This window comes from Meles meles, chromosome 2 (genome assembly GCF_922984935.1).
Source record: "Meles meles chromosome 2, mMelMel3.1 paternal haplotype, whole genome shotgun sequence".
Lineage (NCBI taxonomy): Eukaryota > Metazoa > Chordata > Mammalia > Carnivora > Mustelidae > Meles > Meles meles.
The window spans coordinates 30,127,859-30,148,632 of NC_060067.1; the positions used below are offsets into that span (position 1 = coordinate 30,127,859).

General features: G+C 37.5%; 1 protein-coding gene across 3 annotated transcripts in view; it reads left to right on the forward strand.

Annotated features, from left to right (window-relative positions):
* GABRA2 (gamma-aminobutyric acid type A receptor subunit alpha2) overlaps positions 1-20,774 on the forward strand; it is a 124,937-nt gene that overhangs the window by 47,528 nt on the left and 56,635 nt on the right. For all 3 annotated transcript variants that reach the window (XM_045984539.1, XM_045984519.1, XM_045984530.1), the window contains exon 4: positions 4,343-4,410. In XM_045984539.1, coding sequence (XP_045840495.1) covers positions 4,343-4,410 — 68 coding nt within the window. The remainder of the gene's footprint in view (positions 1-4,342; positions 4,411-20,774) is intronic.

A 20,774-nucleotide genomic window follows, 5' to 3' on the forward strand; every position in this document is an offset into this window, starting at 1 on the left:
TAGAAACCCCTTCTGTAACCCTGAGAAGGTTATTCCCTTCCTCTCTCCCCAGTGATAACTGTCTTTCAAATCCTGAATTTGATGGTTGTTCCTAAAGATCACACCTGCTGTTGTTGTTGTTTTTCTGACGCTTTTATTTTTCATTATCATTTATTTGTCAGAGAGAGAGAATGCAAGCAGGGGAGTGGCAGGCAGAGGGAAAAGCCTGCTCTCCGCTGAGCAGGGATCCAGATGTAGGACTGGGTCCCAGGACCCTAGGAACATGACTTGAGCTGAAGGCAGATGGCAGAAGGCAAGGGTCACTTAGGCATCCTAGAATCACACCTTTTATGTTTACTACATGCAAACCTTATTTCTCCTCAACTACTTATTATTAACCTTATGGTGTTTTTGCCTTGGAAAAACCTATATAGAAGATTCTCTTCTGCATATTTTGCTGTTGGCATTTCTAAAGCCAAGAATTTAGCTTACAAACAATTATTTTGAGGTAACTCATGGTATACATTTATGTTAAAAGCCGCTTATTGTTTGTTCAAAAATTGAATTTTGGTTTCCACTGAAATAGTGTTTTCCATTAATATATTCTTTCCTTTTGCTTCATATAACTTACTCCAACCTTCAGCAAACAGCATCTTGATCAGTTATTAGCTGTTAATACTGAGACAAGAACCTTCCAGCAAAAAGATTATAACTCACTGAAAGCTCAGGTGATGATTAGCATTTCTTAGCAATAATGTATTTTTAATTAAAAAAATGAATTTTCTTCACTGGGATCCAGTTCCCCAGGCTTTCAACCTCCCTATATCAATGGATAGTTTGGGCTCTGTCTTCACTAAAGACAGTACTCGTTCTGCTATTCATGGTATTTGTAATGTAGGTGAACTATCTTGGGAAAGGGTTTGTATTCTACATGAACTATAGTTAGAAATTATTTGTTAACTCAAATATAGGACACCTAATATGTGGCAGACAGTGGACAGAAATGACACGGTCCTTGTCTTTTCATACATCTGAATCCAATCCTGGTTGGAGAGGTAGACCAAAAGCCAAACCAGAAAGTGAGTAGAAAAAAAAAAAAAATTAAGGCATGGAAATAATGGTAAATTCTAAAAAGTCCTATGAAAAGGAAGTGTCAGGGAGAAAATAAGGGAAGCAGACTTACATTATTCAGGGGGCATAGTGAACCTCTGCTCTGAGGAGAGGACATTTAGATAGAAACTTAAAGGCAGGTAGACAATCAACTAAGAAGGGAAGCGAAAGCGGCAGTAGCCAAGGTGGAGGTCCCGAGTCAGGACACTGCAAGGTGAGTCCACTCCATGGGATCAGGATTTGAGAAGGTAACTCACAGAACTTAAAGTGGAGAGTACTCACTGCTCAGTGAGTGAGGCTGCCGCCGGATTATTCGTACATTTCTTTACTCTGTGACAGACACCTGTCCCATGGCTCCCAATATTATAGCAGGTATTAATTAGCAACACAATTTAACCCTGTTCTAAATCCATATGGGAAAACAACAATTAACCAGAAGATCCTACGGCCTTCGACAGATTAGTGCACAAGATCCCCAAATCACAGAAATGCTTAAAATCTTCTTTCTTCTATCCTGCCCTCCCCTTTCTTTCTTTTCTCTTCTCTTCTCTTGCGGAAAGCCAAATCATAATCAGAGGTAGCATTTTGAATATAGAACCTTAGGAAACTGTGTTAGATGTACCAAATATCCGTAGTCCTCACCCTTAAATATTTTACTAAGTCACGTTGATTGTTGACACCTCTGTTGCTATAACCAAGAATCACTTTCTCAGTCTCCTAGCTATTGGGTATTCATGGTCAGTGTTTGTCTTGCTGATTTTCCTTTTTTGAACTTGCATAGCTGGAGAATATTCCTTGCAATGCCTCCATTCTTTCACTGTGCTTATGAAGTTGATAAACCATGAAATCCTTTATTTAAGGTAATTTTGCATATCTGTGCTCTGTGTCTTTAGGTGTCCCTCTTAGTGCTTAGAGCTTTGAGGGTAATCTTATTTTTTCTCTTTGGATTCTGAGCTGCCATTTCCTTGCAATCACAAAGTACTGATAACAACCTTCCCTACCCTTTACCTGCCATTTGGCATATAATGGATATTCTTCATATTCTCAGCATGAATATATTCCCACGTTTTGTCATCTCTCTTCTCTAGTTCTGCTACTTCAGACTAAGGAGAATAATTTCATTTGCCTCTATTTTAGGTGAAGACTACCTCAGCATTTCCATTTTTCTTCTCTGGAACATTTTAAATCAATATCTAGAATAACTAAAGTTTTATTCAATTGTTTATTGAGTAAGCGTGACGGTATTGATTTGGTATGAATAAGAGGAAAAAGCAAACAAACCTGAGTCCCATTTTCATAATTTCTTTCTAATAGCGTATATAATTCATGTCTCGGACCAGCTACATGATTTGTGGGATCTAGTCCAAGATGCAAATGCAGGGCCCTTTATTCAAAAGATAATTAAGAATTTTAAAAGAGAAAAACGGGACACCAAAGCAAGCTTGGGGCTTTTCCAAGCACAGGGCTGTATGAGACTGCACAAGCTACATGCCCACAAAACTGATTTTCTGGGCAGGTCTTGGGGGCAGCTGGCAGCTGAGGGTAAACTTTATAAACATATTTATTTCCCAGATGAGTTTTATGATAAGATTTCATGAAAATAGTTTTTAAAATAAAATAGAATAGAAAATAATGAAGCTGAATAAATATATTTATTTTTAACACTATTTTTTTTTTGGTGCAGAGTATTAGGATGAATACAGTGAATAGAAATACTTAGTTAATGAGAAACCACTTTTAGCTTTGGTTTTCCCTTAGGGCTTAGGAGCCAGCTTGCTTGGGTTCTAAAACGTGTCTCTATTCACTCTACCAAGTGTGGGTCATTAGGCATACTTCCTTACCTTTCTGTATATAGATAAGTGTACGTGTAGATATTGAGATAATAACAGAGAACCTACCTCATAGGATTGTCATGCAGATTATAATATTTCAAGACTTTGAAGCCTAAGCATTCAGAGTCTGCTCTGTTATTTCAAAATCCCTTTTGCTTTTTATTTCGGTCATATTGGATACAATATACCCAGACTTAGTTTACTCTCTCTTTTATGGTTCTGAATTAGTGTCCAGTACAATATGAAAAATATTTTGTGATATTTCTTCTGTGGAATTACAAATTTGATAGAAAATGAGATGCTCAGTTCATGATGATAGAAATTAATGATGTATTTTTTTTTCTATAAGTACATTGGAAGAATTATTCTTTTCAAGTGCTTTTGAGCCTTTCCTCTATCACTATTTGGCTTACTTAAAAGATCTAAATCACGTGGTTAAACGAGCAATTCAGGGGTGCCTAGGTGGCTCAGTCATTAAGCGTCTGCCTTTGGTTCAGGTCATGATCCCAGAGTCCTGGGATTGAGTCCCACATGAGGCTCTCTGCTCGTTGGGGAGCCTGCTTCTCCCTCTCCCGCTTTGCCTGCTTGTGTTCCCTCTTTCGCTGTCTGTCTCTCTCTGTTAACTGGATAGCTCTTTTTTTTTTTTTTTAAGACTTTACTGATTTATTTGACAGAGAGATAAACAAACAAATAAATAAAATCTTTTTTAAAAAGAGCAATCCAGTTGTGTTATAGTTAATAAGTTACATAACATTTGAATCTAATTCAAGTAAATCTTAACATTTCATACATTTGTAAATACCTTTAAAGACAAGTTTGTTTGGAAATAATCCATTGTGATTAATGTCTGCTAATTGCTTTTATTTTTATGTCACTGAATAATGAAGTTTTTTATATTAGTCTGAATTATATTTATTTCTAACAAATAACAATTCATTTCTGTGCTTTATTGAGAAGATATACTAATTTACAATCTACAAACTAAACCTCTACCATCATGAAGTACCATCTGAAATATTTAGTTTAAAAACCAGATTTAGCACTATATCAAATAGCAACCATACTAACCTCCCTTTATTTTTAGTACTGGTAGTAAATTTATTGTAAACTAGTTCAGTTAACACAGATTCTGAGAAAGTATTAATTCTCAGAAATATGTTTAAAACAGAATGCTCTACATCAGGTATAGTTTCCAAGTAAAAATGCCATAATGCTTCCTGGAATTTAGCATTTAGGATTGTGAGAATCTATGAAATAATTGGGCATTATAGAAATTTTTATTGTTTATGAAAGTTGAAAAGAAAGTAAAAACCAATATTCTTAAATATCACAGAGCTTTCTAATCCTTCCGTGTACTTGACCCCTTCTCTTTCAGTGGCTTTCATTTATTATCTATATTTAATCTCTTTTTCTCGTATCAGACAGTATTACTGAAGTCTTCACTAACATCTACGTGACCAGTTTTGGCCCTGTCTCAGATACAGATATGGTGAGTTTTTCATTAAATAGTATTTTTACTTCATGTTATGTTCCCGTTCTATGGGGGGGAGGTTAGAATAAGCAACTATTTTTCGTGTTATAGAATTATGTGTCTGTCTCGTGTCTAATCGATCCAGATACTTGGAGACTTAAGGATACTTGTTTCTGGCAGTGGTACGCTATTCTTGCTTGAGTGCTTATATTAACCCTTCACATTTTATATTCCTTCAGAGTTTGCCTACGTAGCTGCAGTGTGGTAAACAGTTCGTGAAATACAAATAATGATATCACTGAGAACCATTTTCTAGGATCGAAGGACCTGCTTGGATTTTGATAAGTGAAATCTGTATAGTTTCAGAGACAACCACTCCTTGCCCAATGTGCTCATGGTCAGTGCTATAAATGCAAAACATCCGTTGGAGGTGGGGTCCTTCTCACATTCCCTAAACACATATAATACCTACATGCTATGTACATAGTAGGCATATATAAATCAGTCTAAAGAAAATAGAATCTTGACATTCTTGGATTCCATGGAATTGGTATGTGCTTTTCTCTAAAATGAGATGGGTAAAGAGAGGGAAGTTGGTCTGTTGGGTTAGAACCTGGCAGGCTAGAAACATCATAGATAATTATTAATTAAGCATCAAAATTTTAGTATTCAGTTTTCCTTTTCTACTGCTAATGACAGCGCTCAGTAATAGAGATTTTTGTTGAAAGACTCTTCATCTACCTTCCTTATGGCCCAGAAAGTGAGAGTTGGAGGAAATGCCCTTATCCTTTCTTTGCCTGGTCATCCTCCATCATGTCACCTTTCCCCAACTTCTTCCCTTTCTCTGACAACCCAAGGGGAAGGACACCAAGTTCGGTGGCTTTTCACTGGGATAAACACACAAAAACTAAGTTTTCCTTGAATGCAGGCATGAATAAACATAGCCAATTCATTGGGACCTCTTTACCTTTCCTTCAGGAAGCCGATATGCCATTTCTATCATTGAAAACATTTGCTTTGTCGTCTACCAGAGGCTCTTCTCCAACTTCATGGTCCTTTTCTTACATTGACTTGGATGACTCAAACTGTAAGGTGGCACAGGGGTCATGACCCCCAACTTTGGTGACTTGGTTGATACTAAACACTAGCAGGGCTTTGAAGTTCTTTCAAATTCTAATACGAAGATTTAAGTGTTCCCCCCCCTCCCTTAACTCTAAGCCTTAACCACAATTCCACAACAACAGAAAAAAATCCTTTCAACATAATCCTTCCTCCTCTTTTGCGGTATCTTCTTTTGTGATCTGAAATATTCATCTGCCTCTTTCCATAGGTCAGTTTTAAGTGTACAGGAACTTGAAAGGTGGCGGAGACATATTTAGTAAGAATATGTATTCCATACAGTATTGATTGACTGAAAAGACAATGTATTTGCTCTGTTTGTCTCAGTAGAAGCTCCCAAATAATAGAAAGACACAGTGAGAATGAGCACCTAACCTTTATGTGGAGTCAAGGAGAGTTAGAATTTCATCTGACACTGAAAAACTAGCAAGATTGTATATACATGGTTCTTTTACGGTTACATTTGGTGTATTATTACCAGCCAAAACAGAAAGGCAAATAATATAGGACCCAAATTATCATAATTTCCAATGTTGTTTATCTTGTATTGTGAATATTATTCATTCACAACATTGAATGTTGTGAATCTATATTGTGTTGTGAAGTTGCTCACAGTTGCCTTTAATGTTTTTGGGTTTTATTTAATTTTTTTTTACAAAGGGATTGATTCTACCTAAAAACTCAAAAATAGAAAAATATATACTCTTAGACATATGAAATGTTTGTTTTCTGGAGATTTTGGACAAAGTCATTCATACATTTTTGGCAAAATGTGGAAGGGGACTTTTTTCTGTGGTGACAATGGATTAGATTAATCCTCTTTGTTCTGATCTTATGTTCAGTTACTAGCACACATTTAGAAAGCAGGTAGCTTCAACTCAAAATGGATTAAAGACTTGAACAGAACTACTGAAACCATAAAACCACTAGAAGAAAACATGGAGAGAAGCCATTTGACATCAGTCTTAGTAATGGTTTTTTTGGATCTGAGATCAAAAGTAAAAATAAAGAAGAGGGTCTAGAGCAAACCGAAAAGCTTTTTCACAGCAAAAGAAACCATCAACAAAATGGAAAGGCAACCTACACAATGTGGGAAAATATTTGCCAATCATGTGTCTGATAAGGTGTTAATAACCAAAGTAAATAAATAACTGACACCACTCAGTAGCGCAAAAAAAAAAAAAAAAAAAAAAAAAAAAATTCCCCCTAACAATCCAATTTAAAAAAGGAAGGCCAACTAAACAATTTTTTTTTAAAATTTTATTTATTTGACAGACAGAGATCACAAGTAGGCAGAGAGGCAGGCAGAGAGAGAGGAGGAACCAGGCTCCCCCTTGATCAGAGAGCCCAATGCAGGGCTCGATCCCAGGACCCTGAGACCATGACCTGAGCTGAAAGCAGAAGCTTAATCCACTGAGCCCCCAAACAGACATTTTTACAAAGATGATATGCAGATAGCCAGCAAACACATGTCAGGCACCAAGTACTACTAATCATCAGGAAAATGTCAATCTTTAACACCATGAGCTATCACCTCATACCTGTCAAGTATGATTGTCTTTAAAAAGACAAGAGATTAGTGTTGTTTATGATGTGGAGAAAAAGGAACACTTGTTGGCTGTTGGTGAAAATATAAATTGGTGCAGCCGCTATGGAAAATGGTAAGGTTTCTCAGAATTTAAAAAGGGAACTCATTTTTTAAAGATTTAATTAATTTATTTATTTGACAGAGAGAGAGAGATCACAAGTAGGCAGAGAGGCAGGCAGAGAGTGAGGGAGAAGCAGGCTCCTCACTGAGCAGGGAGCCTACGAGGGACTCAATCCCAGGACCCTGGGATCATGACCTGAACCAAAAGCAGACACTTAACTGACTGAGCCACCCAGGTGCCCCCAAAGGGGAACTATTACATGACTCATTAATTCCATTTCTGGGTATATATTCAAAGGAGATGAGTACAGGATTTCAAAGAGATTTCTGCACTCCCATGTTCATTGCAGCATTATTCGTAAGAGCCAAGATATGGAAACATTATATATACTATACAGATATATAGTTCATATATAATTCATATATTATATATATGAATATTTTTGGTCATGGGAAAAGCCTAAAATCTGCATTTGTGACAACACAGTGGACCTTGAGGGTATTATGCTATGTGAAGTAAGCCAAACAGAGGAAGACAAATACTGCATGATATCACCTACACGAGAAACACAATTTTTCTAAGTCATACTCAGAAACAGAGAGTAGATAAGTAGTTGCCAGGGGTTGGGGGTGGGGTAGTAGGGGAGGGTTGGTAAAAGGGTACAAATTTTCAGCTGTAAGATGAATGAGGTCCGAGGATCTGATATAAAACATGGTGACTCTAGTTAATAACACTATTGTATAACTGAAATTTTCTAAGAGGGTAGAGCTTAAATGTTTTCACATACACAGAGATAAATACAAGTTAGTGGATGCGTTAATTAACTAGATGGGGGAATGTTTTCACAATGTATATGTATATCACTACTGTGTACACTTTAAATAGCTTATAATTTTGTCAGTTATACCTTAGTAAAGCTGAAGTTTAAAAAAAAAAGGAAAAAAGAAAAGAAACTGTGATCATTTAGTAAGTGCTTCCATGTAGAAATTCCTTGCAGACATTTGTTGGGAAATGTATCTGTTTTTGCAAATTGTAATGCTGGGAAAAAAATCATCTACGAAAGAAATGGGAAAGGCATTATAATTCTGCAGCAGGGACGAAAGCCTCGCCGTCAACATAAGGAATCCACTGATGTCCAGTTGAAAGGCAGCACAGGGACTGCTGACATGTGAAGTTGAAGACTCAGAGGTCAAGGACAGTCTGCCCCAGAACTAGGACAAGACCATGTGTGAGTGAAGCAGTCATTATCAGGCAGTCATGCTTCTAACGGTTATGGGTCTGTGGTTCTGTTTGCTCTGCTGTCTTTCTTTCTTTCTTTTTAAAGATTTTATTTATTTATTTATTTATTTATTTATTTATTTATTTATTTAACAGAGATCACAAGTAGGCAGAGAGGCAGGCAGAGAGAGAGAGAGAGAGGGAAGCAGGCTCCCCGCAGAGCAGAGAGCCTGATGTGGGGCTTGATCCCAGGACCCTGGGATCATGACCTGAGCCGAAGGCAGAGGCTTTAACCCACTGAGCCACCTAGGCGCCCCTGCTGCTGTCTTTCTTAAAAACAGGGTACTGATTAACAAGCTGATGCACAGAAAAATAAGAGTAAAAAGCTGGTAGCTGTTGTTAGGTATGCGGCCATTAGCAACAGAACAAACTTAAACTCTTTGGTCTGAATTGAATTAAAAATTTAGCCCTCTTCCGTGAATCTAGCTCGAGAACTTTAAAAAATTTTAGCAAGCTCCAAATTTGCTTCCTATCTGGGAGGGACCTGCTACACATTGTTTTAAACGTTAAAATGCGCTCACAATCCAAATGATCTGGGTTAAACTGAATTAAAGTAGAGTTGTAGTTGGAAATATTTAAATAAAAAACTACTTTGATTTTTTAGTTTTCCTTTTCTATTTTGTAGTGTGTGTGTATGAGAGAGAGAGAGTAATGTGCACGTGCACTTTGTATGTAGAGATATTCCCTAGATGAAGCACATACTTAACATCTTGGTGGGTTCTTGAAACACTCGAAGGCCCTAGACCTTTTTCCTAATGATTCATTTTCCTTGCATTACCTAGCCTAACACGGTCCTATAGAATTCTTTTGTTCATATCAGATTTTCTACATTATTTCCATCTTTATTCACCTTGTTTGCTCAGTCCTGCCAGTAGCTGGCTTGGAGGAAGTCTTATGAATTGCAAAACCATCAAGGGGGCACGTACTTTGTCATCAGAGTCCAGTCTGAGGAAAGGATCTATAAGTGTAGTTTGAACAGGGAAAATCTAACAAAATGAATTATTAACTAGAACAAGGTGCTTTAATAATACAACAGGGTAAAAGAAGGCTCTAAGTAACGCGAAACTAGTATATGCAGAAGGCAGCGTCTACATTTGGGGTGAAGCATCACGGACAAGCAAGGAAAACACACACACACACGGAGCTGTCTTACAAAAAAGGGGAAAGGAGGTTTGGAGCTCAGAGACAATACACTAATAATTGGTATACATAATAATGTCTGATATGGGAAGGATTTTGAGTGAGAGACAAGAGATAGTTTCGTCACTCAACAGGTATTGTTTATTTGTCCAAATCTAAGAAGAAAGGTGAAACTGGGGGAAATTAAAGTTGACTAACCTCTATACACATGTAACACACACATGTGCATGTGCGCACACAAACACACACTCATATTGTAAAGCTATTAGGCAAGACAGAACTCAACTTAAAAACATATATACATTGTATAAAGAGAAATGATTTGGTCTTCATCATCACCAAATATAATGATTTTCAATCTTGATATTACTTTTGCTGGAAAGCAAGATAAATAAATGAGGAAAAAGTTGAATTTATGTTAGTATAGATGACCAAGAAATGAAACTTATCTGTGACACTCTAAAGAAGAAGAAATGTATTTTATGTGGAAGGAAAACACATTATTATTAACCATAGGTGTAAGTGGACATGAAGATATCTAACTCATGTCTTATAGAAGCAGTTTGGTAGTGAGAAAAAATTAAAGGATATATTTAATTTCACTTTTAATAGCTTAGCTAATACACTAATTTCTATGCAGTGTGCATAGACCCAAACCCCTACATCCTGTTCAGGTCAGTGATGTAGATTTGTTGTGACATTAGCCTGAGAGGAAAAAGCAGCATAGCAAAAAGAATTAAGAACCAAGGGAACACACACACATACACACACACTTACATTCTGTTATCTCAGAATCATTAACTAGTGTAATTGTCCAGAGAAAGTTGCAGATCTAAATTATAATTAAAGATTCTAATTACAGTGTCTGCAATTAAGTTTAAAAATCTTTTATTTCAACATCTAAAAAATTCATGAGTAAGAAGGTAATTAAAGTTGGGAATGTACTAGTAGCTGACAGTTGACAAAGTTTGCAGTAGACACGTGCATTTTAGCAATTTATAACCCACTCCTCTGTTATTTTTGCTTTTTTCTTTTCTCCTTAGTTTCTATATAGGTCTTTTCCCATATTAGTAAACATTTTCACTGTGTGTGCATGTTCTTTAGGCATAAGTGGTATCGCTACCAATTACTGTGCTAAAACCTAAACTAAAACCCCAGTCCAAATGGTAATCTCTTGCAGTGCTAAGTGTTAGGGTTAGAAATTAAGCAGTGCAAATTTTGAAATCACTTCCAGATTTCTGAACCTGAGTTTCCCATTAGGCTATTAAGAAGCAGGCTGTCAGATTAAGTTATGACTTTGGTTTATTGATCATTTAAATCCCCTTGATTAATCCTTTTCTGTCCCTTTGAAAACCGAGTGCATTATCTCTTAGACTCACCAGAAGCTATTGAGGCATTCTGTATTTTGGTGGCTAACGTCATAGCGAGACTTAGAGAGTTATTAGATCTCGGCATTTGGTCAAAAATTGACACTGGACTTAGGTGTTAGCCCTTGTCAGAAGTTGTCATTTGTAAATGTAGCTAGATAAGGAAACCTGTTAGAAACATGGCAAATACTGTTTACCACAAGTAAAGTAGCCATTTTACCCACATCAAAATTGTCCTGTTGAAGTTGATGACTGGAAAGTTACTAACATTTTGGAAGGATAGAAATTAGACTTTGAGAGCATTCATTCGGCTAGTCGATATTTTCCAGTATCCTCTTAGAGTTTTTAATATTGTCCCTTAAAGTGTGATTCATGGACACTTGGATTGGATTGTTTCCTGGGTTCCTTCTACAATCCGTGGAACTGTAATTGCTAGTTGTGGGGTATGCCAGTCTACGTTTTAACAAAGGTTAAGGTATTTGACTTTATGATTTTTTGCTAAAGGCAGCAAAAAGCCATTTTAAGGTAGGGGGGTTGGAGTAATATAGAGAACATGTGATGGAGTCAGATTTTTTGCAATCCAATAGCTTGTATTGGAAGATAGGGAAAGGAAAAAAATAGTTTGAAGGCTCTTTTTTTTTTAAAGATTTTATTTATTTATTTGATACAGACAGAGATCACAAGCAGGCAGAGAGGCAGGCAGAGAGAGAGGGGGAAGAGCAGGCTCCCCGCTGAGCAGAGAGTCCGAAGCGAGACTCAATCCCAGGACCCTGAGATCGTGACCTGAGCTGAAGGCAGAGGCTTTAACCACTGAGCCACCCAGGTGCCCCGTTTGAAAAGTCTTTTATTCCACACAAGAATGACTATGGACTGGGCCAAATTAGTGGTGCCAAAGCTGGAAAAACAAAAAATTTAGATCTCCACATGGTCGTATTAGTCAGACTTGATCTGTTGGAAGCAGGGGTTGAAGGAAGCACAGGAAAGTCTTGGGAGATTGGGTGGGTGGTACCATTCACAGGGATGTGATACACAGAAGGGAACTTTTACTTTGCTGTTGTTTTGGTGTTTGGAGGATGAGTACTTATGTTTTGGATACACTGAGTTTGGGTCTTTGTGAGAGATTTAATTGGAGATGTCTGGGTGCCGACATATGTGCAGAGCTTGGGAGAAAAGCTGGAGTGCACATGGGATGGAGAGCCATGGGACGGTAGTTGAAACCATGGGCATGTATACCATTGTGCAAGAAAGAGATTTCGAGTGAAATGGTCATTGTACTTTCACAGAAACTCTAGACTACAAGAGAATAAAAAAGATTTTAGAGGAGACTATGAAGTGACTGTAGGTGTCTGTCAACCCAAAGGAGGATTTCCTTCTCTGAAACAGACTATGTGTTGATCCTTAACAACAAAAGTTAGAAATCACTGCCTTTTATTCCTTATCAGATGCAATGATGAACAATAGTCAGAGGTTTGTATCATTTACATTTTTCTGTCAGGGTAGGATTCTGTAGGGGCGCCTGGGTGACTCAGTGGGTTAAGCCTCTGCCTTCAGCTCTGGTCATGATCTCAGGGTCCTGGGATCGAGCCCCGCATCACATCAGGCTCTGCTCAGAGGGGAGCCTGCTTCCCCTTACCCCTCTGCCTGCCTCTCTGCCTCCTTGTGATATCTCTCTCTGTCAAATAAATAAACAAAATCTTGGGGGGGGGAAAAAAAGGTAGGATTCTGTATACTGATGGTGGTATTATTCATGTGATAATGGGGAGGACTCATGGATTTTGCCCAGAGTAAAAATCTAAGCTACTGAGTGGGGTAATAGTTTCAGAAAAGAGGGCGAATAAAAGCAGTTTGACTAGACTGACTCCATCTTATTCCTGCAAGAGGGTGGGGTTCAGGTGATAGTTCTCTTGACTTCCTACAGAGAAGGGCACTCCTTAACATTCCCCCATTCATTTTTATAAACTAAATAATAAACAGTTATAATTTCTGAACATGAGTGATTTTTTGAAATTAAAAGTGCAGAGGTCGCATGTTCTTTCTCCAGGTTTCAAGGGTGGAATCTCTCTTCTGGGGGGAGTCACACGGAATTTGTTTGCCCTAGTCAAGAATAATAGATGTTGTCATTGATGCTACTCCCATAGATTTTCTTAGGGGTTACCATTATATGTAGATTGTTGGCAGACACAGGAAGTATCAGATCCCATGGTGAGAATTTTCCCAATGGTTTCCTACCACACCAAGAGAATATAATTTAATACCAACGCAAGAGAGCACCGCAAAAGTAGGGACAGAGCAAGGATGTCACGTTATGGAAAAGCCAAGAAAAGGATTCAAATGTGTCATTAGATTAAGAACACGGAGGTATTTGCTGATCGTGGTAAACGCAACCAGATTGCAGTGGGTTGAGCATGTGGGAGGTGAGGAAATGGAGAAATCGTGGAAGCAACATTTTTAAGCAACATGGTTGAGGAGAGGAGGCGAGACGGAGGGCAGTAGCTGTAAGGCATTATAACTATCAGTGAGGTTTTTCTTTTTAAAGATTGCATTGAACTCACTGTTTTCTGAACATGCCATTATCTTTAACAATTCTGTGGAGATGTTTTTCACTTCTCTTGTGATGCTTCCCTCCTTTGCCAACTGGAGATCTTTCATTTATTCAAGGCCAAGTTCAAGTTTCATCTTCTCCAATGTCTTTGTTGGCTACTCCAAGTAAGGTTAGTCCTTGTCCTTGTGTTCCACCACATGGTGTACTCACGTTTTTATGCCTTCGCATACTGGATTATAAAAATCTTCACGTCTTTCTTCTTTACTGCTGTCTGAGCTACTACAAGGCGTGAGTTGTGTTTGCTCATTTCAACAAGATTTACTAAGTACGTGTTCTGTGTCTGTCGCCGTGTGGGAGCTGAAATCCCTAAGTATAACCAGTGCTTGTCCTCAAGTTGTTCACAGTGATGTGGGGAAACAGCTAAGAAAAGTTATCAACTTTGAAACAGTGGGATCATGCTTTTATTGAAGTATTTATGGATGACTGTGTAGCAGAGGGTATGTGGGTATAGGATATCTATATCTGAGAAGGTTTCTAGGAAAAGAAGATAACTACAGAGGACAAATGAGGGGAGTGTTTTAGCACAAACTGGAAAGGCTGGTTGAATTTAGTAAAATGCAAAAATTCAGTGTGACTTGAGCCCAGAATGCTTTAAAGGATCTTGGGTAAGGGGTGAGGATCTCATGCAGAGATGAGGCTAGAAAGAAACACAGAGCGAGATCACAAAGGCCTTATGGCCAATTGCCCAAAAAAGAAAGCCGCAAAACCATCTCTAAATGAAACTTTAAAACAGAGAACTGATTAATGGCATAGCTGTTTTTTTTTTTTTTAAGATTTTTATTTATTTATTAGACAGACAGAGACACAAATAGGCAGAGAGGCAGGCAGAGAGAGAAGAAGGGAAGCAGGCTTCCCTCTGAGCAGAGAGCCCGATGTGGGGCTCGATCCCAGGACCCTGGGATCATGACCTGAGCTGAAGGCAGAGGCTTTAACCCACTAAGCCACCCAGGTGCCCCTGGCATAGCTGTTTTGATAAGTGTCAACATTGTTTAAAATGTAGCCACCATACAGACTAAAAGACTACTGTGGTTAGTTTAATATAGTTACACAAAAACACACATGCAAACATTATACACTTCACACTGTTAAATTTAAGGATTAACATATTGCGTGCAGGTGACTGCCATAAGATATCTGAGATCTTATCTACCATATGCCTCTGCTGATGCCTTTCTCTTTAGGGAATTAGAGTTCTTGTTGCCCAGAATCCTTGTTACTACATTTAATTTCTAATGATGCCTCTCATTCATTTATTCATTCATTGACTAATTGTTGTTTATTTCCTGTGTTCTGGGCAGTTTGTTAGATGCTGGTGTTACCGCGTTTAAGAAGGTGATCACAGTCCTTGATAGTGTGGAATGAAAGTTGGCCAAAAGTAGGGACTGGCGGGGAAGAGCCTCTGTAGAAGAGATCAGTGAGTTTCAGGACTTGGTTGGAACATGACACATCAGAGGCCCTGAAGTATCAGTATTGCTCCGGGCAGAGTGGAGTGGGAGGGTGGGGACTGCCAACCACCAGGCTAGAGAGGAAAGGGAGCCAGAGATCATGCTGGGACTTGGACGCTGCAAGAAAGTGTTTGGACTTCACCCCAAGGGCTTTAGAAATTCAACTGATCAAATTCAACAACACTTCATTTTTGGATCTCCCTCCCCACCCCCAACATCGTGACAATATCTTGAGTGCATCCTGTAGCGTTCTGTTCACTTTCAAATATCAAAGAGTCCGGTGCAGGCCAATTGAAACATCAGTCTTTGATGCTGGTTGGATCTTCTCTCCTTTTCGCAGCCATGTTCACAGCTAGGAGATGTGCAGTGGGCAAAAGGCTATAATCTGCTCTTCCTCTCCTCTTTTTGGGTCTGTCAGAGTTGAGGCAAAGGAAAGGGAGATGATAAAAATGGAGGAAAATATATTTTTACTTAGCTTGTTCTGTTGGTGCTTCTCTCTTGGCAATTGGTGCCGTTTGTATAGCCGGCAAAGTCAGGCTCTCTCATGGGGCACATTTGTGATATCTTCTCAGTGACCTCTTTATTGCCCAAACACCAAAAACTCAGGTGGCTTATTCCTTAATGGACTTTGTGTGGCTCAGCCTGTGCTATTGGTACTTTATTTCATGACCTTTTGCTGCTGGGTGTCCCTCACTTGTGCCGCTGCCCTGTTGTTGAGTATGGGGAATGGGGGAAGAAATATATTTTGAAGGTGATTTGTATCAAGCTTCCTTCCTTAATGTCCAAACTGTTTCCAAGAACTTTATACATATTATCCACTTTGTCCTTATAAGAAGAAGTCGATTTTATTATTATCACCTTTTTATAGATAAGTCATCTGGAATAGTGAGATTAAAAAACCTGCTCAAGGTCAAGTACCCTAATCAACCCGACCTCAGAGCCCAAGTTCTTAACATCTATTTTAAATTACTTAATCTATTATTTTTGTTGTCTTTAGATTTAATGTTTAAGTCGTTTTCAACATGTAAAAAAGACTTCGACAGAGATTCTAAAACTCCGTTCTCAACTTTGCAACTAAATTCTTTCTGTAACCTCCCACAATCCGTGACTAACATCTATTTACTGGTCTATAAAAGATGGAAATTTCACTCTGATGTCCTGCCTTCAAGGATTGTTTTTACGTATGATGTAACAAAAAGGGCATGGTGTTAGGAAGTACAATTGATTTCAAAGCTTGGCATTCTCTCTCTCTCTTTAAATGGGTATGGTTTCTGACATATTTTCCACTTGTGAAATTAATATATTCTGCATAATTTAATACAGTTATTGTGAAGTTTAAAAATTCTATTAAAGCAAATTGCAATTAACTATTATAACTATTCATCATTTTGAATATTTTATTAGATATATTTTAATAATCTACTCTCAGATTCTGAATCTGTAGTATCAGTTTTTAATTTGTTTGTGAAACTTGCCCAGCCCCTAGTTCCAAAGAGAAAACCTAGACGCCTTACCTGCACAGTGGTCAGAGATTGCAGCAGCTGTCTTATTCTGATTCTCTGTTTGTGTGAGCTTCTTTGCATAATAAGGTTTTATGATCTTGTATTAACTGGATTGACTGGCACACTGCTGTTCTGTTCTAAAGCTTCTCCATTTTTTTTTTTTTTTGCAATTTTTGCAATGCTAATACTGGGCTACATGTACTTTTCATACCCTTTTGAGTACCAACTAGAAGTGTTTGAGCTTAACCATTCTTGTATATTCCAAGGGTGTTATTTCTTTAATAGCTACATATCTGATTCATGAACCACATTTTTCTTTGTTATAGAAGAAGTATACTGGTTGGAATTTACTCAGAGGAGACTAGCCTTTTTTAGCAAAAAGAGTAAAATGAAATAAATTTTGGCACTTTAAAATATGCTCGGTAAATCAAAGTAAATAAGAAATCACCCCCAGAGCAGTCCTGTAACTTGGTTATGTTTCAGTGAGTAGATAGAATTCTTCAGAAATTGGCTACATGCATTGACTTATAATTAATGTAATCAGGCACAAAAAATACTCTGCCTTCACTAAGTTAACGTGTCTTTGAAATCATCTTTGTTTGCAGTACCAGTTACGGAAATAATACTTATTGGTAGTTAAACCATTGGACTGGAAGTTGTATCCTTGTGTGGGTTTTGCCTCTACCAAGCTTGGAGACAGGAAACTGATGCAATTTAGCTATAACCCCAGCTATAAAAAGGAGAATTTGGATAAGTTTCCTTTGGAGAATTTTTCAAATCTTGAAGCATGTGGATTCTTCAGCTCGTTGGTCTCACCCAACAGTCAGAGTCACGTCTCCTGAGCATAGACTGTGGCATAGCTGCCTGCTAATCCGTCTTTGTGATTTTTTTGGTTTCTTTCTAAATTTGCTTCCTAGTTGTTTGTATATCCCCTGAGGGATTTTGTAGTTGATCTTGTTGTTATTTATTCCTTTGAGAATCTCAATTCATGGGTCCAAGTCTTAAGTTTATATGAAGAAATTGCATTATTTTGTATTTCTGGCAATTTTCTTAAAACACACAAATAAAGCATTGACTTACTCTACTAGTACACACTCATGGCAAACCTGAGGTTTATTTTAAGGAATCTTTCAAGAAAAGATCTTTTCGAATACTTGAGAATATGCATTTTATATGCATTTAAGGAGATCAAATACAAACAATTTGGAAATCCTGTTATCCTTAATGGATATGCAATAAATATTATTTGACTGAAATACTCCTTACCTGCCATTTTAATCTAGAAAACAAAACCACAAAAACTGATGAATCAGCTCTATTTATTTATTTATTTATTTACCTGTACATTTTTTTAATATATTAAAATATAAGATAAACACTAATGCAGAAATGGAATAATAAAATGTAAGATGCATATCATTATTTCAGAAATAATGATATCTATTAATAAAGTAGATTTAGTTTTGCTCTCACTTAAGATTGTCATTCATGATAATATTTTAGCAATTCATCTAACTGTATTATTTTTAAATTTTCTTAAGTACTTTAAAATAATAACAATCAAAGATCTGATTTTAAATTTATATTTTAATACTTATTTTGATAACTTATAGGTGAAAAAGATACATAAATTCAAATCTAAGAAATCCATCATTGGCTATTGGTTACTGAACCATCACGCTAATTTTTAAAAAGTCATCCACCAATTCTAGATGCTTCTCCTCATGTTCTGAATGTTTAGTTTTTAAAACAACTTGCTGCTTGCAATGGCCTTATGCCACAGTAACCAGTATTCCAGGGTACAATATGTGCTTAAGATGAATGTCATCATTAGGAAACAGTGGTTATAAACTCATACTTTAAATAGCCCCATTGATCATTATAAATTTGTTTTGCAGATTTCCTGTAAGACTTGATTAGTTCACCATTCTTTATGTGGCTAATGAAAACCTCATGTCAGGCATAGAACAGACACTTGTTCGCTGTTGTTCACTTGTGCTTGCATAATGATCAGTGTTTTCTTCAATCCATACTGTCATTTAACAATGATATTTTTTTAAATAAATTTATTTATTTTTTTTTTCAGCGTAACACTATTCATTGTTTTTGCACAACACCCAGTGCTCCATGCAATACGTGCCCTCCCTATTACCCACCACCTGGTTCCCCCAACCTCCCACCCCCACTCCTTCAAAACCCTCAGGTTGTTTTTCAGAGTCCATAGTCTCTTATGGTTCGCCTCCCCTTCCAATTTTTTTTTTTTATAAACATATAATGGATTTTTATCCCCAGGGGTACTGGTCTGTGAATCGCCAGGTTTACATACTTCACAGCACTCACGATAGCAAATACCCTCCCCAATGTCCATAACCCGCCTCCTCTCTCCCAACCCCACCTCCCCCCAGCAACCTCCAGTTTGTTTTGTGAGATTAAGAGTCATTTATGGTTTGTCTCCCTCCCAATCCCATCTTGTTTCATTTATTCTTCTCCTATCCCCCTAACCCCCCATGTTGCATCTCCGTGTCCTCATATCAGGGAGATCATATGATAGTTGTCTTTCTCCAATTGACTTATTTCACTAAGCATGATACCCTCTAATTCCATCCACGTCATCGCAAATGGCAAGATTTCATTTCTTTTGATGGCTGCATAGTCTTCCATTGTGTATATATACCACCACATGAACAGACATTTCTGCAAAGAAGACATCCAGATGGCCAACAGACACATGAAAAAGTGCTCCACATCACTCGGCATCAGGGAAATACAAATCAAAACCACAATGAGATATCACCTCACACCAGTCAGAATGGCTAAAATTAACAAGTCAGGAAATGACAGATGCTGGCGAGGATGCAGAGAAAGGGGAACCCTCCTGCACTGTTGGTGGGAATGCAAGCTGGTGCAACCACTCTGGAAAACAGCATGGAGGTTCCTCAAAATGTTGAAAATAGAACTACCCTACGACCCAGCAATTGCACTACTGGGTATTTACCCTAAAGATACGAACACAGTGATCTGAAGGGGCACGTGTACCCGAATGTTTATAGCAGCAATGTCTACAATAGCCAAACTATGGAAAGAACCTAGATGTCCATTAACAATGATCTTTTGAAGCCGTTTGTCTATTTTTGTTCGAGTTAGTTCAATCAAAACTAAATTCTATAACTTGCAAATTCACCTGATTCTAAATCACAAAACACATGAGAGCAAATGAAGGAGACATCACTCGACCATTCTTGAGTGGTTTACCTCTACGACCAGCATTGACTTATGGGGGCAGTGAGAGTGCCAATATCATTCTTTATATTAGCGAGGCTTCAGTTACTACCTTTATTTATTTATTTATAAGATTTTATTTATTTGTTTGACAGAGATCACAAGTAGGCATAGAGGCAGGCAGAGAGAGGGAAGCATGTCCCTGCTGAGTATAGAGCCCAATGCGGGGCTTGATACCAGGACCCTGGGATCATGACCTGAGCCGAAGGCAGAGGTTTAACCCACTGAGCCACCCAGGCACCCCTGTTTGACACTGTTTATCTCTACATGCTTCTTACATTTCTTTTTTCTTAGTTTGATATTTATCTTTCCTCCTATTGTGTGTGTGTGTGTGTGTGTGTGTGTATTTCTGCTCTTCAATGGTTCATTTTCTTTAATTTTCTAGAAATTTTTCCTCCTTATTTTCATAAGTTAATCATGACGCATCTATATAAGTGATCCTTCTATCTTCATAATTTTAATGGTCACTGCTAAAAACAATACAGTCTGGGGATATGTCCGATATGTAAGTAATCACATTAAATGTAAATGGACTGAATTACCATTATATCTGAAGATATTTTTAATAAATTGGAAATAGTAACTTCAGAACATAGTCTCATTAAAATCCAGCAAAATTAAACATCAATGATAAAAATATAATTAAGGAAACCAGTACATTTGGAAACACAAATGTACTTCACAGTATCTCCTATGTAAAGAAAAAGAAAAGCCATAATGGGAATTAACAATTGTGTTTGACTGAATAATACTGAAAATACTATTAATTATGCTTATTATATAACTGTAGTAACCATCACTTTGGAATGAATGTAGAGATAGATAAATAATAGAAAAGAAGAGAAACCTCAGAAACATGGACACTGGGTACATAGGTATGGACACTGTATACATCAGAGAAATGTCATTACAAATCTGTGGAGAAAGATGAATCAGTCAATAAATAGTACTAGGAAGTTGTTTTTCCATTTGAAAACAAACAAACAAAAAAACAATGTTGA